The sequence below is a fragment of the Hoplias malabaricus genome, chromosome 7 (assembly GCF_029633855.1).
Source record: "Hoplias malabaricus isolate fHopMal1 chromosome 7, fHopMal1.hap1, whole genome shotgun sequence".
Classification (NCBI taxonomy): domain Eukaryota; kingdom Metazoa; phylum Chordata; class Actinopteri; order Characiformes; family Erythrinidae; genus Hoplias; species Hoplias malabaricus.
In genome coordinates this window covers 46,921,988-46,938,514 of record NC_089806.1, presented here as the reverse complement: position 1 = coordinate 46,938,514, position 16,527 = coordinate 46,921,988, and the positions used below count along the sequence as shown (strand labels likewise).

The 16,527-nt window shown below is 46.9% G+C and overlaps 1 protein-coding gene across 1 annotated transcript; it reads right to left on the bottom strand.

Annotated features, from left to right (window-relative positions):
• Positions 1-7,539: 7,539 nt before the first annotated feature.
• Positions 7,540-16,020, bottom strand: tmem200a (transmembrane protein 200A). The gene is made up of 2 exons (XM_066677210.1): positions 15,739-16,020; positions 7,540-10,655 (listed from the first exon to the last, which is right to left on the bottom strand). The coding sequence occupies exons 1-2, from the start codon at positions 15,821-15,823 to the stop codon at positions 9,154-9,156; spliced, it is 1,587 nt and encodes a 528-aa protein (XP_066533307.1). The 5' UTR covers positions 15,824-16,020; the 3' UTR covers positions 7,540-9,153.
• Between the last annotated feature and the right edge of the window lie 507 nt (positions 16,021-16,527).

The following is a 16,527-nucleotide window of genomic DNA, read 5'->3' as shown; positions in this document are numbered from 1 at the left end:
GTATCTTTTAAGGTGGAGCGGTGTGTGTGTGAGTAAGAAGCGACTGTATCTTTTAAGGTGGAGCGGTGTGTGTGAGTAAAAAGCGACTGTATCTTTTAATGTGGAGCGGTGTGTGTGAGTAAGAAGCGACTGTATCTTTTAAGGTGGAGTGGTGCGTGTGAGTAAGAAGCGACTGTATCTTTTAAGGTGGAGCGGTGCGTGTGAGTAAGAAGCGACTGTATCTTTTAAGGTGGAGCGGTGTGTGTGAGTAAGAAGCGACTGTATCTTTTAAGGTGGAGCGGTGCGTGTGAGTAAGAAGCGACTGTATCTTTTAAAGTGGAGCGGTGTGTGTGAGTAAGAAGCGACTGTATCTTTTAAGGTGGAGCGCATTCAAATGTGCTTTAATTAATACATCTACCCTGAGCTTATTGAACACCACTTTGTAGGTTGAATACTTTTATACTTGCACCCCTCTGAGAATGAGGAATGTAAAATATTCAGACTAGAATTAAGATGTTTTCATGCTATTAGAGCACTTTCCAGGGAATGCAGCAGAACAAATGGCCTTGGACTAAGCTTCTCATTCCGTTCTGGTTTTAATTCACTGGCCAGCTGCCACCTTCATCTCCGTCAGATCGCCAGAAGCTGCCAGGGCCTCGGGAGCTAAGGCTGAGCAGCAGCAGCTAATTAGCCTAGCGTTTGCACTTACTTAGAACCCAACAGCAATGACAAGTTGAGCGAGACCTGGTTGTTTAATGAAGGGGAGTGGGGTGTCGTGCCTGTTTTTACTCGTCGTGTTGTCGTGAGTGGAGTACAGACGGAAGAACCTCATCCTCAGATCAACGCCGTGGGCTTTTACAAATCCCCCCAAAAAAAGACGACAGCGGATTAGACTGTGTTACATCTGACAGATGATAAAACAAACACAGAATGTATTGGTTATTTTCAATTACATAATAGTGAATTAGAAGTTAGCTGTAAATCTCCAGTTCCACCTTAAATGGTGAGAAATTTGTCTCCACAGTGGAACACAGTTCTGTTTCTTAATGAAGCGTCTGTGACCCGCTTTGGTCCAAACCCCACGAGCCCCACAGCAGTGTTCTCCCCCTGTGTAAACAACCCCTGTTCAGAACGCCCGCTTTCAGCACCTGTTCCTTTAAATGATAATGAGCCGCTCGCTGTTCACCCCGACCCCGAGCGCACAGCAGTGAGGAGCGAGGAGCAGAAGCTCTGGTTTTTAGCCGTTTTCACTCTGTTCTCTTTCTTCTCCGTTTTTACTCAGTGCTCTTATTTCTCCGCGCTGGTTGTGTCTGTTTTGCTGAGTTTAACCTCGTCTTTGCGCTCTCACATAAACACGGGTCCAGCGCTGTGATTGGACGGATTCAGACGAGGGGGCGGGGCCATTCTAAAGTCTCTGCACTTGACGTCAGAAGCGGAGCAGAATCAGAACGACTCGTTTTATCCCGTGTTTTCAGACAGTAGTGGTCTTCTTTCACAGTGTGTGGGTTGGTGGACCCAAGACGTTTCTACTGTTTGTAGAGGTTTGTATGGTTTAAACTGCCCTGTGAGAAACTGACACACTCTCTGAACACTGGAGCCATTTAAACCGCTCGTGTTTATCACAGCGTGTGTTTATTTACTACATTACAGTGAGAGTGTTGTTATTTTGGACACACTCACTCATGGCTTTATTCGCTGTAATAAACGTGTGGGGCTCGTAGGCCTGGAAAAGCATTCTGGGACATTTTCCCAAGGATAAACAGCATCGGTTTAAGCAATAACACATTCATAGCACACACGTTTATGGCTTTGGGGGCTGTATTCAATGACTCCACTGAGGAGAATTCTTCTCTCTGTAATTAAGAACGCTGGAACACTGTTCTGAAACGAGAGGAGGGGAATAGACCAGTGACAGTGTGTTCAAATGAATACAGTACACAGACATATAACCTGTATTCTCCTCAGATTCATATCACTGCCCTGTATTATACAGTTTAACACTGGTGTGTTTGTGTGTGAGTGGATCAGACACAGCAGTGCTGCTGGAGTTTTTAAACCCTGTGTCCACTCTCTGTCCACTCTGTGAGACACCCCTCCCTCTTCTCAGTCCAGCAGTGACACTGAGGGGTTAATAATCTCCAGCAGCACTGCTGTGTCTGATCCACTCTACACCAGCACAACACACACTAACACACCACCACCACGTCAGTGTCACTGCAGCACTGAGAATGATCCACCACCACATCACACCTGCTCTTTGGGGGTCCTGAGCGCTGAGGAACAGAGGGGAAAGAGGGGGTAACAAAGTATGCAGAGCCACAGATGTACTACAGTCTGTAAGTGTAGAGCTACACAGTGCTCCTGTGAGGTGAGTGGAGCTGAGAGAGAGGACAGTGAGTGTAACATGGAGGTGGCTTTAATGTTACGGCTGATTGGAGTGTGTTTATGAACCCTCTGGGGCTCCGTACAATTAACTTCACTGGATTGTCGTGGAAGGCTCAGTGTGTTTAGACGATGGAAGTAATTAAGAGTGGCTTCTCAAACACACACACACACACACACACACACAAAACTGATTAAACTCATCAGCTCATTATTAACTCCTTCATGAGCTCAATGAATTGTGAGAACGGAGAGAGAAGAGAAGCTCCTGAGACTGAGATGTCTTTACTGAATTAACACAGTGATGTTCAGCTTTAATCACAACAGAGAGAGAGAGAGAGAGAGAGGGAGAGAGAGAAAGAGAGAGAGAGAGGGAGGGAGGGGGAGAGAGGGGGAGAGAGGGAGAGGGGGGGGGGGGGAGAAAGAGAGAGAGGGGGGGGTGAGAGGAGAGGGAGAGGGAGAGAGAGTACATAACATGAGTCTGCTTTGCTCCATCAGAGAAAGTGAGTATATTTAATATGACTCCTGTAACTATCCTCTCTCTCTCTCTCTTATTCTCTTCCCTCTCTCTCTCTCTCTCTCTCCCTCTCTCTCTCTCTCTGTCTCTCTCTCACTCTCTCCTCCCCGTCTGTCTCTCTCTCTCTTAGCAGCTCACTCAGACATGAACACACATTGATTCCATAAGTAGCTCAATCAGGCTTTAACACACACACACACACACACACAAGTAAATCATGCAGATACAAACGCTGCAGCAGTGAATAATTGAAATATTCTTATGAAATATTGAAAAGCACTGATGTGTGTGTGTGTGTGTGTGTGTGTGTGTGTGTGTGTGTGTGAAGGGCCCATTCCAAAGGGTGTTCAAATAAAACAGCTCAGCACTGTCCACATACGGAAGCTAAATGAAATGACATGTGATGTCACAAAACCAATGGCCCTGTGTGTCTTATTCTGCTGGATAAACAGATGAAAGACTTGATTTGATTGAAGCTGACTTCACCCAATCAGAGATCAATGATTGCAGTGTTTGATGGAGATTAAAGAAAAAAGACAGAGAAAAACAAAGGACATTTCCATAGGGACTCGTGCGGCTTGAGAGTGGACCCGTGTCCTTTACCGTCGGACCCCTGCAGGGACATGTCTCTGGTGTTTTGGAGGTGAGCGGCAGGGGTCTTACCGTTGCCATGGTGAGGCTCAGAAACCTCTGACAAAACAGGGTCTTAATGAGGAGCTCAGGCACCAGCACATCCTTCCTGTCCTGACTCTTACACCTCACTCTCTCATCCAGCTTTTCTTATTCTGGATGAGGACACACTGCCCCCTCTCTCACTGGTTGGTTTCCACAGCTCCCCCCTGAAATGTACCTGGTGTCGTCTCTAACCCGTCTCTAAGGGGAACAGTGGTCTTTGGAAACTACAACAACGGCGGCGGTAACGTTAAGCGGTGTTTACTCATGGTGTATCGGCGTGTTGTTGTTGTTTGGGACTGAACACAGCTCCGTCATCAGTTCAGACAGATCAGTAGAGTTTGTTCCTTCCTTGTTGCAGCGTCCAGCTCTCGCTGGATTCTTTCGTCGGCCACCGATCCGAGGAGCGTTTGAACCTCTTCAAAAGACCACGGCGTCATTTTACGAGCTGCCGTCGTGAGTCGGATAAAAACAAACGTGATCTCTGCTGCAGCTGGAGATTTTACAGATGGAGAGTTGGTGCTGGTCGTCTGCGTCGCGTGGCGTAGAGTGACGACTCTCTCTGGACGATCAGCGCTCTGCAAGGTTTACACGCCACGGTTTAGTCCCTACTCGACTCGCTCTGAACCACGAGAGAACAGCCACTAAACAAGAACCCGCTTCCAGAACCAGGACCTGATTCACCTGGTGGAGAATTACTATATGTTCACCATGTTCAATGCCAAGTGTGGACAGGAGGGGTATATACCCCACAGCAGTGGGAGAACTGGACTGAGCTCCATCAAATCCTACATCAGTATTGTCTAATGATCCTGAGGAAAGTCTTGCATGTAGCTGAAATGAAATGTAATGGAGATCTTGCACGTACCTGTGTTGATTGAGGATCCCTTCTGTACCATGTGCTGGTGATTATTTCATTCATCAACTCACCCTCTCTCCCAATTTAATTTTTGGAAAGTCCTTCTGGAGCAACTCAGTGCTAAAGAGGATTCTCTTTGACCACTGCACAAACCAGTATTGACTTTCACATCATTCGTTACCTTCACTAAAGCAGGGAGATGGTGAACATGGATATAGTGTTGGAATGGGGTTAGCTAAGCAGGTTCAAACCTGGCCGGGGGTGTCCTCTCGCCCCTTGGGGCTGAGTTACAGGGCGTAGTGTTTAAATCTCCTCCTATGACACGGGGCGACTCTTCAAGACCCTGATACTTCATCAGAACACAAATAAAACAGCAGCGCTTCATTCCCAGGCGACTAGCGCCGCTCTGTAGCAGCTCTGCACCAGTCTGCAGTGATATCAGAGGAGCTGCTGGACTTTAGTTACATTTAGAGCCTCATTCTCCTTCAGAAGAGTTCCACAATCAGAGATTACCCCCCTCTCCTCACTCTTCTGTGACATGGAGCTCAGCTCAGATTCTTCTTCAAATGTTGTTTAAGGCGTCATGGTGTTTTGATGTCTCTCTTTAAGAGGTACTCTGGCCCCCTACTGGACTGAGGTAAGAATGCGGCCGATAGACGGATCTGTGTGGACGGGGAATGGAAGACTTTCACTGGATATAATCATTAATAAAATCATTTAAACTAGTTATAACATCTATAAACAGGTTTATACATTGGTATAATGTTCATGAAATATTCTCACAGTTATTATTATCACACAGTGGCCTGATTTGAGATGAGGACACGTAGCTGGACATCATTTCTGCAGTGCAGCCTCACAGTGAGGAATATTACTGTTCGGCCCTGAGTTTCTCTGCAGTGTAAACATACACAGGAAGATCTCATCATGGTGCGCATTTGTTGTTGTTCCATTTTTGTGGCCTGGATTTAATCTGAAACACATTTCCTGTCCCGGAATGAGGAGGAAAGCTGGTTTAAGTCGTGACTGATTTAAGAGATCCTACTGATGATTTCCTGAGCTGTTCTGAGCTGATCTCGCCTCTTGTTTTCTCACTTCGCTGAAGGATAACTGACGACCACTGTTTTATACCTGATACCTATCTCCAGGTTCCTGCCTCCTGTTCTCAGCTCAGTAGTGGCTGGTGCAATCTCTAATTTCCATGGAAACAAGCCGGACATGTCTCGTTTGGTCTCATCCAGTCTCTTCACTTCTCGTCTAAGCCCGTCTCATGAATCATGTCCTGATAAGCAGAACTTTTCTGCTTCCTCACCTGATATAATCAGGCTCCAGGCTCCAGGCTCCTGATCCGTGCTCAGTTGTGGCCACAGAAATATCAGGCGCACTGACTGTGACTGCCTCAACTCGTTGGGTCTGTTCTGGGCTCGTCTGGTCTGGTCTAGACTTTTCTGGTTTGGTCTGATCTTGTCTTGCTTGGTCTGGTATTGTCTGTTCTCTTCTAGTCTTGTGTTGTTTGGTCTGGTCTGGTCTAGTTTGGTATGGTCTGTTCTAGACTTGACTTGTCTGGTCTAGACGTGGCTGATCTGGTCTTTGCTTGTCTGGTCTCATCTTGTTTGTTCTGGTTTTTTTTTTTTTGGTATGATCTGGTGTAGACTTGTCTAGTCTGATCTAGTCTGGTCTGGCGTAGACTTGTCTGATTTGATCTGTTCTGGTCTAGTGTAGACGTGTCTTGTCTGATCTGGTGTAGACTTGTGTGGTATGATCTGATCTAGTTTGGTCTGGTGTAGACTTGTCTAGTCTGATCTGATCTGGTCTGGTGTAGACTTGTGTGGTCTGATCTGATCTAGTTTGGTCTGGTGTAGACTTGTCTAGTCTGATCTGGTGTAGAATTGTGTGGCATGATCTGATCTAGTTTGATCTGGTGTAGACTTGTCTAGTCTGATCTGATCTGGTGTAGACTTGTGTGGTCTGATCTGATCTAGTTTGGTCTGGTGTAGACTTGTCTGATCTGATCTGGTCTGGTGTAGGCTTGTCTTGTCTGATCTGGTGTAGACTTGTGTGGTATGATCTAATCTAGTTTGGTCTGGTGTAGACTTGTCTAGTCTGATCTGATCTGGTGTAGACTTGTGTGGTCTGATCTGATCTAGTTTGGTCTGGTGTAGACTTGTCTGATCTGATCTGGTCTAGTGTAGACGTGTCTTGTCTGATCTGGTGTAGACTTGTGTGGTATGATCTAATCTAGTTTGGTCTGGTGTACACTTGTCTAGTCTGATCTGATCTGGTCTGGTGTAGACTTGTGTGGTATGATCTGATCTAGTTTGATCTGGTGTAGACTTGTGTGGTCTGATCTGATCTGGTCTGGTCTGGTGTAGACTTGTCTGGTCAGATCTGATCTGGTATGGTGTAGACTTGTGTGGTATGATCTGATCTGATCTGGTGTAGACTTGTCTGGTCTGATGTAAACTTGTGTGGTCTGATCTGATCTGGTCTGGTCTGGTCTGGTGTAGACTTGTGTGGTCTGATCTGATCTGGTCTGGTGTAGACTTGTGTGGTCTGATCTGATCTGGTCTGGTGTAGACTTGTCTGGTCTGGTCTGATCTCTTCTCCTCTCCAATACGAGGATAGAGGGATGGAGGGATGGGGGATGGATTGAACTTTTGGCAACAATCATGTTGTTGCTCCCAGAGCGGCTCATGAGAATAAACACAGAGAAGTGGTTTACTTCCCTCGCCAAGAGGAGGAATACTTTCTTGGTTGTGTCATCAACAGAGAGAGAGTAAGAGTGAGAGAGAAAGAGATAGAGCAGAGAGAGACAGAGAAACAGAGAGAGAGACAGAGAGACAGGACAGAGACAGAGAGAAGAGACAGAGAAAGAGAGGAGAGACAGAGAGAGAGAGAGAAGAGAGACACAGAGACAGAGAGAGAAGAGACACAGAGAGATAGATTTCTGTTCTAAATGTAATGAATCCCATAAGAAATAAAGATCGCACCCCTGAAAAATATATGTATTGTACCTTTAAACAGGTACACAGCGGAGACCAGACGAACCGTGGTGTGTGTTGTTGAGAGAGCGTTTACACACACGCTGCAGCTTTACAGCGTGTGATACACACACAAAGCTTTTGTGAAAAGTTTATTTTTATTCTGAGAAACAGATCAATAATACATTGATGACTCTTTAAAAATAGCGATGGGTGTGTGGTTGGTTTTTATCAACAATAAATTATTTAAAACCTCATAGCAAAATAGCCGTCCAGCTCTGGTAAAACGGTGCACACACACACACACACACACATACATTTCGAACAAATAATACGGTACGTCCGGTCTCAACCATAAGCAACACACAACAGAAACTTACTGAGTCAAGTTCCACAAACACACAGCGAGTACACTGCTGTCTATTTACACTGCTTTAAATCCACTGACGGTTCTGAAAGGGTTAAAAATCTAATCTCACAAATCATTTTTTTTTTCAGAAACAACCTGTAATGTCCGAGTCGATCAGAACGACCACCTGAGCTTGAGTTCACAAAATCACGGGCAAAAATGACCAACGATGCTAGTTGTGTGTGTATTGCAGGAGAATATGTGTAGCCATTGTGTGTGTGTGTGTGTGTGTGTGTGTGTGTGTGTGTGTGTTAAGGCTGAATGATTAATCACTTTAATATCAAAAATCGCAATTTAAAAGACTGCAACTTCCAACTATTTAGTTTTATGCTACATTATATTTATGGAAACTAACCCCAATAACACACAGCTTGTGAACTGCCTAGAGATAACTTTCAACCAATCAGAAGCCACCAAATATCGATAGGCTGTGACATCACAACCTCCAGTAACTGGCAAGGCAAATGAATAGAAACAGTGGATACATTGGTGTTCTTGGCCCAAAAAAACTAATTTCATCGAAATTAATCACATTATAAATCACATTTGGGGCATTGTCATAAACCTGTCACAGGGTTGTGGGTGGGGTCTAGGGTTGTGGGTGGGGCCTAGGTTTGGGGAGGTACTACTTACCTGACTAAAGCCCCAGCCCCCCGGACTCTGAGTAACTCCTGAAAACAGTAATTTGAAAAGTGGGAAACACAGGCGAGAGAAAAGTCAAACCTGAAGGAAGAGGGAGGCCTTTCCCTTAAGCGGGGGAATGGTTAGAAGAAATCCCTTCAGAAATCATTTGCACAAAGCTGAGAGACCACCATCAACTACATTGTTGTCTAGCAACTCGTTTCTTAGCCCACCTCTGGTGGTTCAGTGGTGATCCCTTGGTACTGAGTATTCAGGTTCTACAGGGTGTAAGATATATTCTCTCGTTTAAGGGCAAGGCCTCCCTGTTCCTCTGGTTTGTTGGAGGTTTGAGTTTCTAAGTGTCAGGGGTTCTTCTGGGTATGTGGTACCAAATGGCTGTTTTCCACTGCATGGATCCTACCCTATTCTGGACTCTACTCTCTGTTTGGTGCCTGGTTGGTTTCCCACAGCTCCCCACTGAAATGTATCTGGTGTCGTCTCTAAGTGGTCTTTGGAAACCACAACAACGGCGGCAGTAACGTTAAGCGGTGTTTACTCATGGCGTATTTCACCTGTGATGGCTTCCGTCTTTGCAATGAAGGGTCAACAATGGTCAGAGAACTTGAGCGTGCACAAATCGTCCAGCCCAAGTGTGTGCGGTGAAGAGGCAGGTGAGTGTGGATGTGTGTGTGTTGTGGATGTGTGTAAGGCCTCGGCTTAGGTCCGTCATTTGTTAAAACCTAGTCTCAGAGGTCCCTCGTTTGAGAATGCTGCTCATAAACTCATCGTGCTCGAAGCTCAGGTTGTTGTGAGACCTGGAGATCATGAGCAGCTTCTCTTTTTTGGTGTAATCCCTCTTTATGGCCACTGGGGGCACCAGCAGCCTGTCCATGGGGTCTTCTTTATTCTCCAGTTTGGTGTAGCCTTTGCTGTTGCTGCGGTCGAGCCTGGGCCAGCTGGGGTGCTTCCGTTGCTCTGGCTGTACGGTCAGCGTGGCGTGCCCTCTCTCCAGGTCCAGGGATTTGGAGTGAGCTGAGAGCTTATGGAGCGAGTTATTGGAGCCAAAATCCTTTCTAGCGGCTCCTGGAGAGAGGAACCGGCCACTGGTAGAGCTGGGAGATAAGGAGGATTGAGAGGACATTGAAGTTGGGGATTCTGTAGCGGAATTGCTCCGAAGAAGCAAGGCTCCGGGAGGTTTGAAAGCTTTGGAGACGTCCAGAACCGGGACGGTTAACGACTCCATGGACGGAGGTCGGGATCGGTCTCGAAGCTGCTCCGAATCCTCAGTGATGTTGTCGCCGTCAGGTTCATCTATGACGCAGTTGTTGAGTTTGATGACTGGCAGCGTGAAGGCGCTGATCGAAGACGAGACGATGGATCTGGTTTGGCACTTCCTCAGGTCGCTACGCTTCTCCTCCCAGGGACGGATGCCCTCAGGTTGGAAACCAAAAATAGATCCGGTTCGTTCCCGGTAACAAGGTGAGAACAAGCCGGAAGCACCCTTGGCTTCTCCTGCAAAACCGTCCTCTTCCTCGGCTGAACTGGTTCTCCTGGTGAGTCTCGAATCTCCACCCAAACCCGAGAAGGACATGAGAGTGTTGGCGGCCAGCCGGGAAGCATACTGGCTCTCGTAGCCGAAGTTCCGGATCTCGTGATCCGAGTAGGGACCCATGTAAGTGCCGTTCATGCATTTCTGCTCCTTTGTCCTCAGGCTGTGGATGTCGATGACAGTGGAGTACATGTCCCTCATGTGGATGACCTTGGTTTCTCGATCCCGGTTCTCATGCAAGATGGCATTGGCGCAGATGAAGATGAAAATCCCGATTCCCATCGTAAACGGCCCCAGCATTTTCATCCTCTCCGAGTGCAAGTGTTGCTCCAGGAACCCCCAACTGCTGCTGCCGCCCACATCTGTACGGTTACGGGACGCTTGGTTCTCTACTGCCCCCTGGGTCTTATGAGGCCAGTAGCCCAGCACAGCCATAGCGATCCCCACCATAAGAATCAGGACTCCCAGCACCAGAAAGAAGCCAGAGGCGGAGTAGAGGCGGATCTTCCCGCGCACCACCACCACGTCCGTGCGAGGTTTCCGCTTCGCTCGCTTCTTCTCAGGGGCAGGGGTGGGGCTCTGGAGGGGAAGGTGGTGCTGGGAGCGAGACGAATCTTGTCTCTTTAAGGCCGCGAGGCCAGTGATCACGCCTCCTGTCGCAATCATCGCTACGGCAGCACGCGGGTCTAGAAAACACACACAGAAAACAAAACAGGGTGAGCAAACCAGGACCGTGAGATAGATGGGAGACATGAGAAACTTCTGAGACTCATCTCACTGAGCCCAGCAGGAAACATTACTAAGACTTCAATTCAAACTCAACAGGAGTCACGGAGGAGTTCTCTGGCCTTTTTCCTCTCAGGAGAAACATATGAGCATCAGGAGACACAAGCTACAGTCTCCAGCATCTCTCTGTCTGAGCTCAGTGTCATCCAGGAGAAACTAAAGAGAAATTAATGAGACTAGAGATATTAAGGAGACACAGCAATGATATTAAAGAGAAAGGAGAATGATATTAAGGAGACAACAAATATTTTTAGGGGGAATCCCAAAGATACTAAGGGAGAACTATAGAGACATTAAGGAGACATTACAGAAATAATAAGGAAGAACTACAGAGATATTAATGAGACACTACAGAAATATTAAGAAAGAACTACCGAGATATTAATGAGATGCTACAGAGATATTAATGAGACACTACAAATATATTAAGGAAGAACTACAGAGATATTAATGAGACACTACAGAGATATTAATGAGACATTACAGAGATATAAAGGAGATCTAATTTCTTATTTTTTATGCTGCAGCTTGGCTTAAAAATATCTCCTTCTCTCTGAAGTGTTCTCTCTCTCTCTCTCTCCCTCTCTCCTTTTCTCTCGCTCCTGTTTGGAGAATCCTGCTGTGGGCGTGAGAGCTGCATTAACCTCAGGATCGAGAGGGAGCTGAGCTACAGGGAAGCTTCCAGAGCTCATCCCGGTGAGAAATACACCCACTGTGCCCCTGATTATTCACAGAGACACTCTGTAATTACCCAAAGGAGTGTGGCAGCTCTTCCTGCCTTAAAAACCAGTTCATCACCAGTTTACCGCCCTGTTTCTGCTCCTCTCGTCTCTCAGGCCAAACAACAACAGCATTACGCTCACGACTTAATGAGACCCTGCGAGAAACCCCTGAGATACAGCAGCAAACCTGGGTGTTTATAGACACACTGTCTTTAATTCATTACATTATACTACAACGGGAGTATTCTCTCTCTCTCTCCCCATCACTCTATCTTTCTTTCTTTTCTCTCTACATCTAACTCTCTTTTCTCTTTGTCTCTCTCTCTGTGTCTTATCTTTCCCCTTCTCTCTGTTCTTTCTGTCTATTCTTTCCCTCTCTTCTCCTTTTTGTGTTTTTCTCCCTCCTCATCCTACTTTCTCTCTGCCTCACAGCCACTGTTCTCTCTGTCTCTCTCCATCTTTTCCTGTTCTCTCTTCCTCGCTCTTCGTTCTCCCTTTTCTCATCACTGTCTCTTTCTCCTGCCTCTATCCTGTCCTTTCTCCTTCTCGTGCCATCTCTCTCTTTTCTCTTCAGTTTGTTTCCTCCCCCCACTCTCTCTAATTTTACCCACCCCCCTGTAAACACGGGTCTGAATGCGGCGATTAAATTACCCGCTGGAATTATGAGTCTATAAATAAAGCGGCAATGTTTAAAGCGGAGGATAAATGCGGCGGTGGACAGGAAGTCAGTGTGTGACGGCTGAAGCCAAGGGCGGCCAACTTGGCTTCGGGTTTATTTTATTTATTTGTTTATTTATTTGTTTATTTCCTCTCAGTAATTGCTAGAACGAGAAGAGAATTCTCAACAGGAAAGTTATAATTCATCATCTACTCTGTGGCTCTGCATACTTTGTTCCCCCCCTCTCCCCCTGTTCCTCAGCGCTCAGGACCCCCACAGAGCAGGTGTGATGTGGTGGTGGATCATTCTCAGCGCTGCAGTGGCATTGACGTGGTGGTGGTGTGTTAGTGTGTGTTGTGCTGGTGTAGAGTGGATCAGACACAGCAGTGCTGCTGTGATAACTAAGTATGCAGAGCCACAGATGGACTACAGAGTGCTCCTGTGTGGACAGTGGAGCTGAGAGAGTGGGCACTGTGTGGAGAAACTAGGAAAAATACATAGGGTACAGTCAATAAGTCTTTTTTCTCTCAGGATTCATTGAAAACTTCAAAATAAAAGTCTGAAAACAGCATATAAAAGTCCTCTCAAGTGTGGCATAAACCAGGCAGTGCCTTTCTAACCCCTTTCTGTGAGGAACCTTTGAGAGGCAGACGTCTGGTTCCATTCACCGCCAAAGTACAGCAGTCTGAGTTTGTCTACAATCCACCGTTTCAGTTTAAAACACTCCAAACAGCTTTGTTTACGTCTTTTTCAGCGGGTCCTTGAGATGTAAACAAAGACGTAAAGGAGTCGGCGGAGAGTGGCCTCTTTAAGACTCGTGTACGGTGGTGTATCTACAACACTTCCCCTTTAAGACCTCAGTGCCCAGCGTGGGCAGGAGGTGTGTAAAGCCCCCCAGCCTCGGTTGTTAAAGGCATTAGCGAGGCAGTACAGGCATGCGCTGAGCGGTGGCTCAGTGTTTACTGACTGCTGGGTGCAGGGGGAACAGGATGTTTGTTTTCTCAGCACAGCTGCCCGGGCTAATTACCTGGACGCTACAGAGGAACAGGTCAGTGCTCAGGTGAGTTTTTAAAAGGGAACAATTTGTCCAGTCCTCCAGTAACACACTCAGCCTTTTAGATCATAAGTGATGGTCAATCCTCCCACCAACCCACACACTGTGAAACAAGACCCAGTCAGAAACACGGGATAAAACGAGTCGCTCTGATTCTGCTCCGCTTCTGACGTCAAGTGCAGAGACTTTAGAATGGCCCCGCCCCCTCGTCTGAGTCTGTCCAATCACAGCGCTGGACCCGTGTTTATGTGAGAGCGCAAAGATGAGGTTAAACTCAGCGAAACAGACACAACGAGCGCGGAGAAATAAGAGCACTGAGTAAAAACGGAGAAGAAAGAGAACAGAGTGAAAACGGCTAAAAACCAGAGCTTCTGCTCCTCGCTCCTCACTGCTGTGCGCTCGGGGTCAGGGTGAACAGCGAGCGGCTCATTATCATTTAAAGGAACAGGTGCTGAAAGCGGGCGTTCTGAACAGGGGCTGTTTACACAGGGGGAGAACACTGCTGTGGGGCTCAGACGCTTCATTAAGAAACAGAACTGTGATCCACTGCGGAGACATTCACAGATGTTCACATTTGTTTTTATTCGACTCACGACAGCAGCTTGTAAAATTTCGCCGGTGTCAACAACAACAACACGCCGATACACCATGAGTAAACACCGCTTAGCGTTACCGCCGCCGTTGTTGTGGTTTCCAAAGACCACTGTTCCCCTTAGAGACGGCGTTAGAGACGACACCGGGTACATTTCAGGGGGGTGGGGGTTTCTACAGAAAGGGACTCTCTGGAGCAGCTGCACATGAGCCTAGGGTCATTGTCACCGAACCCAATCCCCAGACTCCTCTAGACTGGTATAAAGCCAGGCGTGGGGCAGTGGAGCAGTGTTCTCTGGAGAGATGAAGCTCTCAATTCAATATTAACATCAGCAACTGACCTCACGGATGTTTATGTGGCTGAAAGCCATCAAATTCTCACAGCAATGCAGAAGAGAAACACACTCCTGATTCATATGCTTCATTTCAGAAGAAAATGTTGGACGGCTACATACTTTTGGCCACGTAAAGTTTTGAACGCCTAGTTGAGCAGATGTGTGTGTGTGTGTGTGTGTGTTAGGGCTTTCCTGAGGCTGTCGTAATGCATGACTGATCATGGACTCTGCATGCATGTACACACACACACACACACACACACACACAGAGCAGATGGAGTGTGTAAGCAGACGTGAGCAGTAACTAGTTACAACTGGCCAAAAGTTTGTGGACATTCGAGTGTATGAAGCTCCATTCCTCCGGAGAACACAGTTCCACAGGGTTTACACCCCTCCTGCTGACCTTTGGCATTGGGCCTGGGGACTATAGGCTGAGTGTGGAGACGGAAGCTGCTGTTCTCAAAGAGAAGCTGAAAGGAGGTCAGGGCTTCCTCAGACAGACCATGAGCTGATGGATCTCACACACACACACACACACACACACACGGGGTAGAGGGCGTGTTTCCCGCTCCTTTGATTTCGACTACATAGAAGGACCATCAAATAAGTGGAGAGAGAGAGAGAGAGAGAGAGAGAGAGAGAGAGAGGGGGGGGCTGAGGAAGAGAGGGAGTGAAAAGAAAAATTGAGCAACAGCGGGTGAGAAAATAGAGGGAGAGGAAACAGAGAGAAAGAGAAGAGGGAGAAAGAAACAAAGAGTGAGAAGTTTACAGCAGAGCTCACATCGGATGAGTGACATTTCAGCACCTCCCAATAATGAGAGAGAGAGACAGAGACAGAGAGAGAGAGAGAGACAGAGAGAGAGAGACAGAGACAGAGAGAGAGAGAGAGAGAGACAGAGAGAGAGAGAGAGAGAGAGAGACAGAGAGAGAGAGAGAGACAGAGAGAGAGAGAGAGACAGAGAGAGAGAGAGAGAGAGAGAAAGAGACAGAGAGAGAGAGAGAGTCAGCTCAAGGGCAGATTTTCTGGTTTGTTTAAGCCTGAGATGATCTTGGTGTCAGCTTCACTTTGAGAACACACTCCGCTCAAAGAGACCCTCGCTTCAACAAACAAACAAAAGGAAAACACTAGGATTCATGTTGCTCATCTCTCTCTCTCCCTTTATCTCTCTCTCTCTCTCTCTTTGTCTCTCTCTCTCTCTCTCTCTCTGTTTGTGTCTCTCTCTCCCTCTCCCTCTCCCTCTCTCTCTCTCTCTCTGTTTGTGTCTCTCTCTCCCTCTCCCTCTCCCTCTCTCTCTCTCTCTCTCTCTCTCTTGATTTCCTTTGTTTGTTTTTCTTTTTATCCTTGTTTTAATCCTCGGTTCTCTCTCTTTTTGCCATTGTCTGTTTTTCTCTCTCTGTATTTCTCTTGCTTTTATGTCTTTTTTGAGTCTTTCTTTCCTCCCTTCTTCCTTTTCTCTTTGTTTGATCTTCGTGTGTGTTCTGCCTCATTTCTTCTTTCATCTCTCCCTCTCCCCTCTTGCTTTTATCTTTTTCTTTGTCTTTGCTCTCTTTGTTTCTCATCTAGGATGAAGTCTATATGTGTGTGTGTGTGTGTGTGTGTGTGTGTGTGTGTGTGCTGCTCACCTGTTTGCGCGTGTCCCCCCGCGCGCGCCGCGCGCTCTCTCTCCATCTCCACGCGCAGCACGAGCTCCTCCGCTTTCACCAGCATAGGCTCCCCGCGCGCAGCCGCTGCTTCACAGCCGGGAATAAACCGGATTTAATTCGGTTTAAAGCGTACATCCTTTCCCTTTCACTCCGCTCCAGTTCCCTTCACCTCCAGAGCCGCAGAGCCGCAGCACAAACCCGGTCCAGAACCGTTCCAGCGTTCCACCGTTCCCTCGTGTTCAAATACAGCGCAGGAAAACCTCCCCTCTCTCTCTCTCTCTCTCTCTCTCTCTCTCTCTCGTCTCCTTGGAGATGTACTGCCCGCGCGCTCCGGAGTTTGTAAGCGAGGAGAAGCACGTGACTGCTCTATCGATGACGCACATATTTCGAGGGGGAGGGGTTCATCCACGCGTGTGTGTATATGGGTGTGTTTGTGTGTTTTATATATATTTATATATATATATATATATGTATGTATGTGTGTGTGTGTGTGTGTGATGTATGTGTGTGTGTGTATATATGTATGTGTGTGTGATGTATGTGTGTATATGTATGTGTGTGTGTGTGTATGTGATGTATATGTGTGTGTGATGTATGTGTGTATATGTATGTGTGTGTGTGTGTGTATGTGTGTGTGATGTATGTGTGTATATGTATGTGTGTGTGTGTGTGATGTATGTGTGTGTGATGTATGTGTGTATATGTATGTATGTGTGTGTGTGTGTGATGTATGTGTGTGTGTGTATATGTATGTGTGTGTGTGTGATG

What these genes read in the sequence shown, in the direction of transcription:
- tmem200a (XM_066677210.1), bottom strand. Translation starts at nt 15,823, where the DNA reads ATGCTGGTGAAAGCGGAGGAGCTCGTGCTGCGCGTGGAGATGGAGAGA. An exon ending in GGGGGGACACGCGCAAACAG is followed by an intron (nt 10,656 to 15,738) that starts GTGAGCAGCACA and finishes TGTGTTTTCTAG; the next exon opens with ACCCGCGTGCTGCCGTAGCG.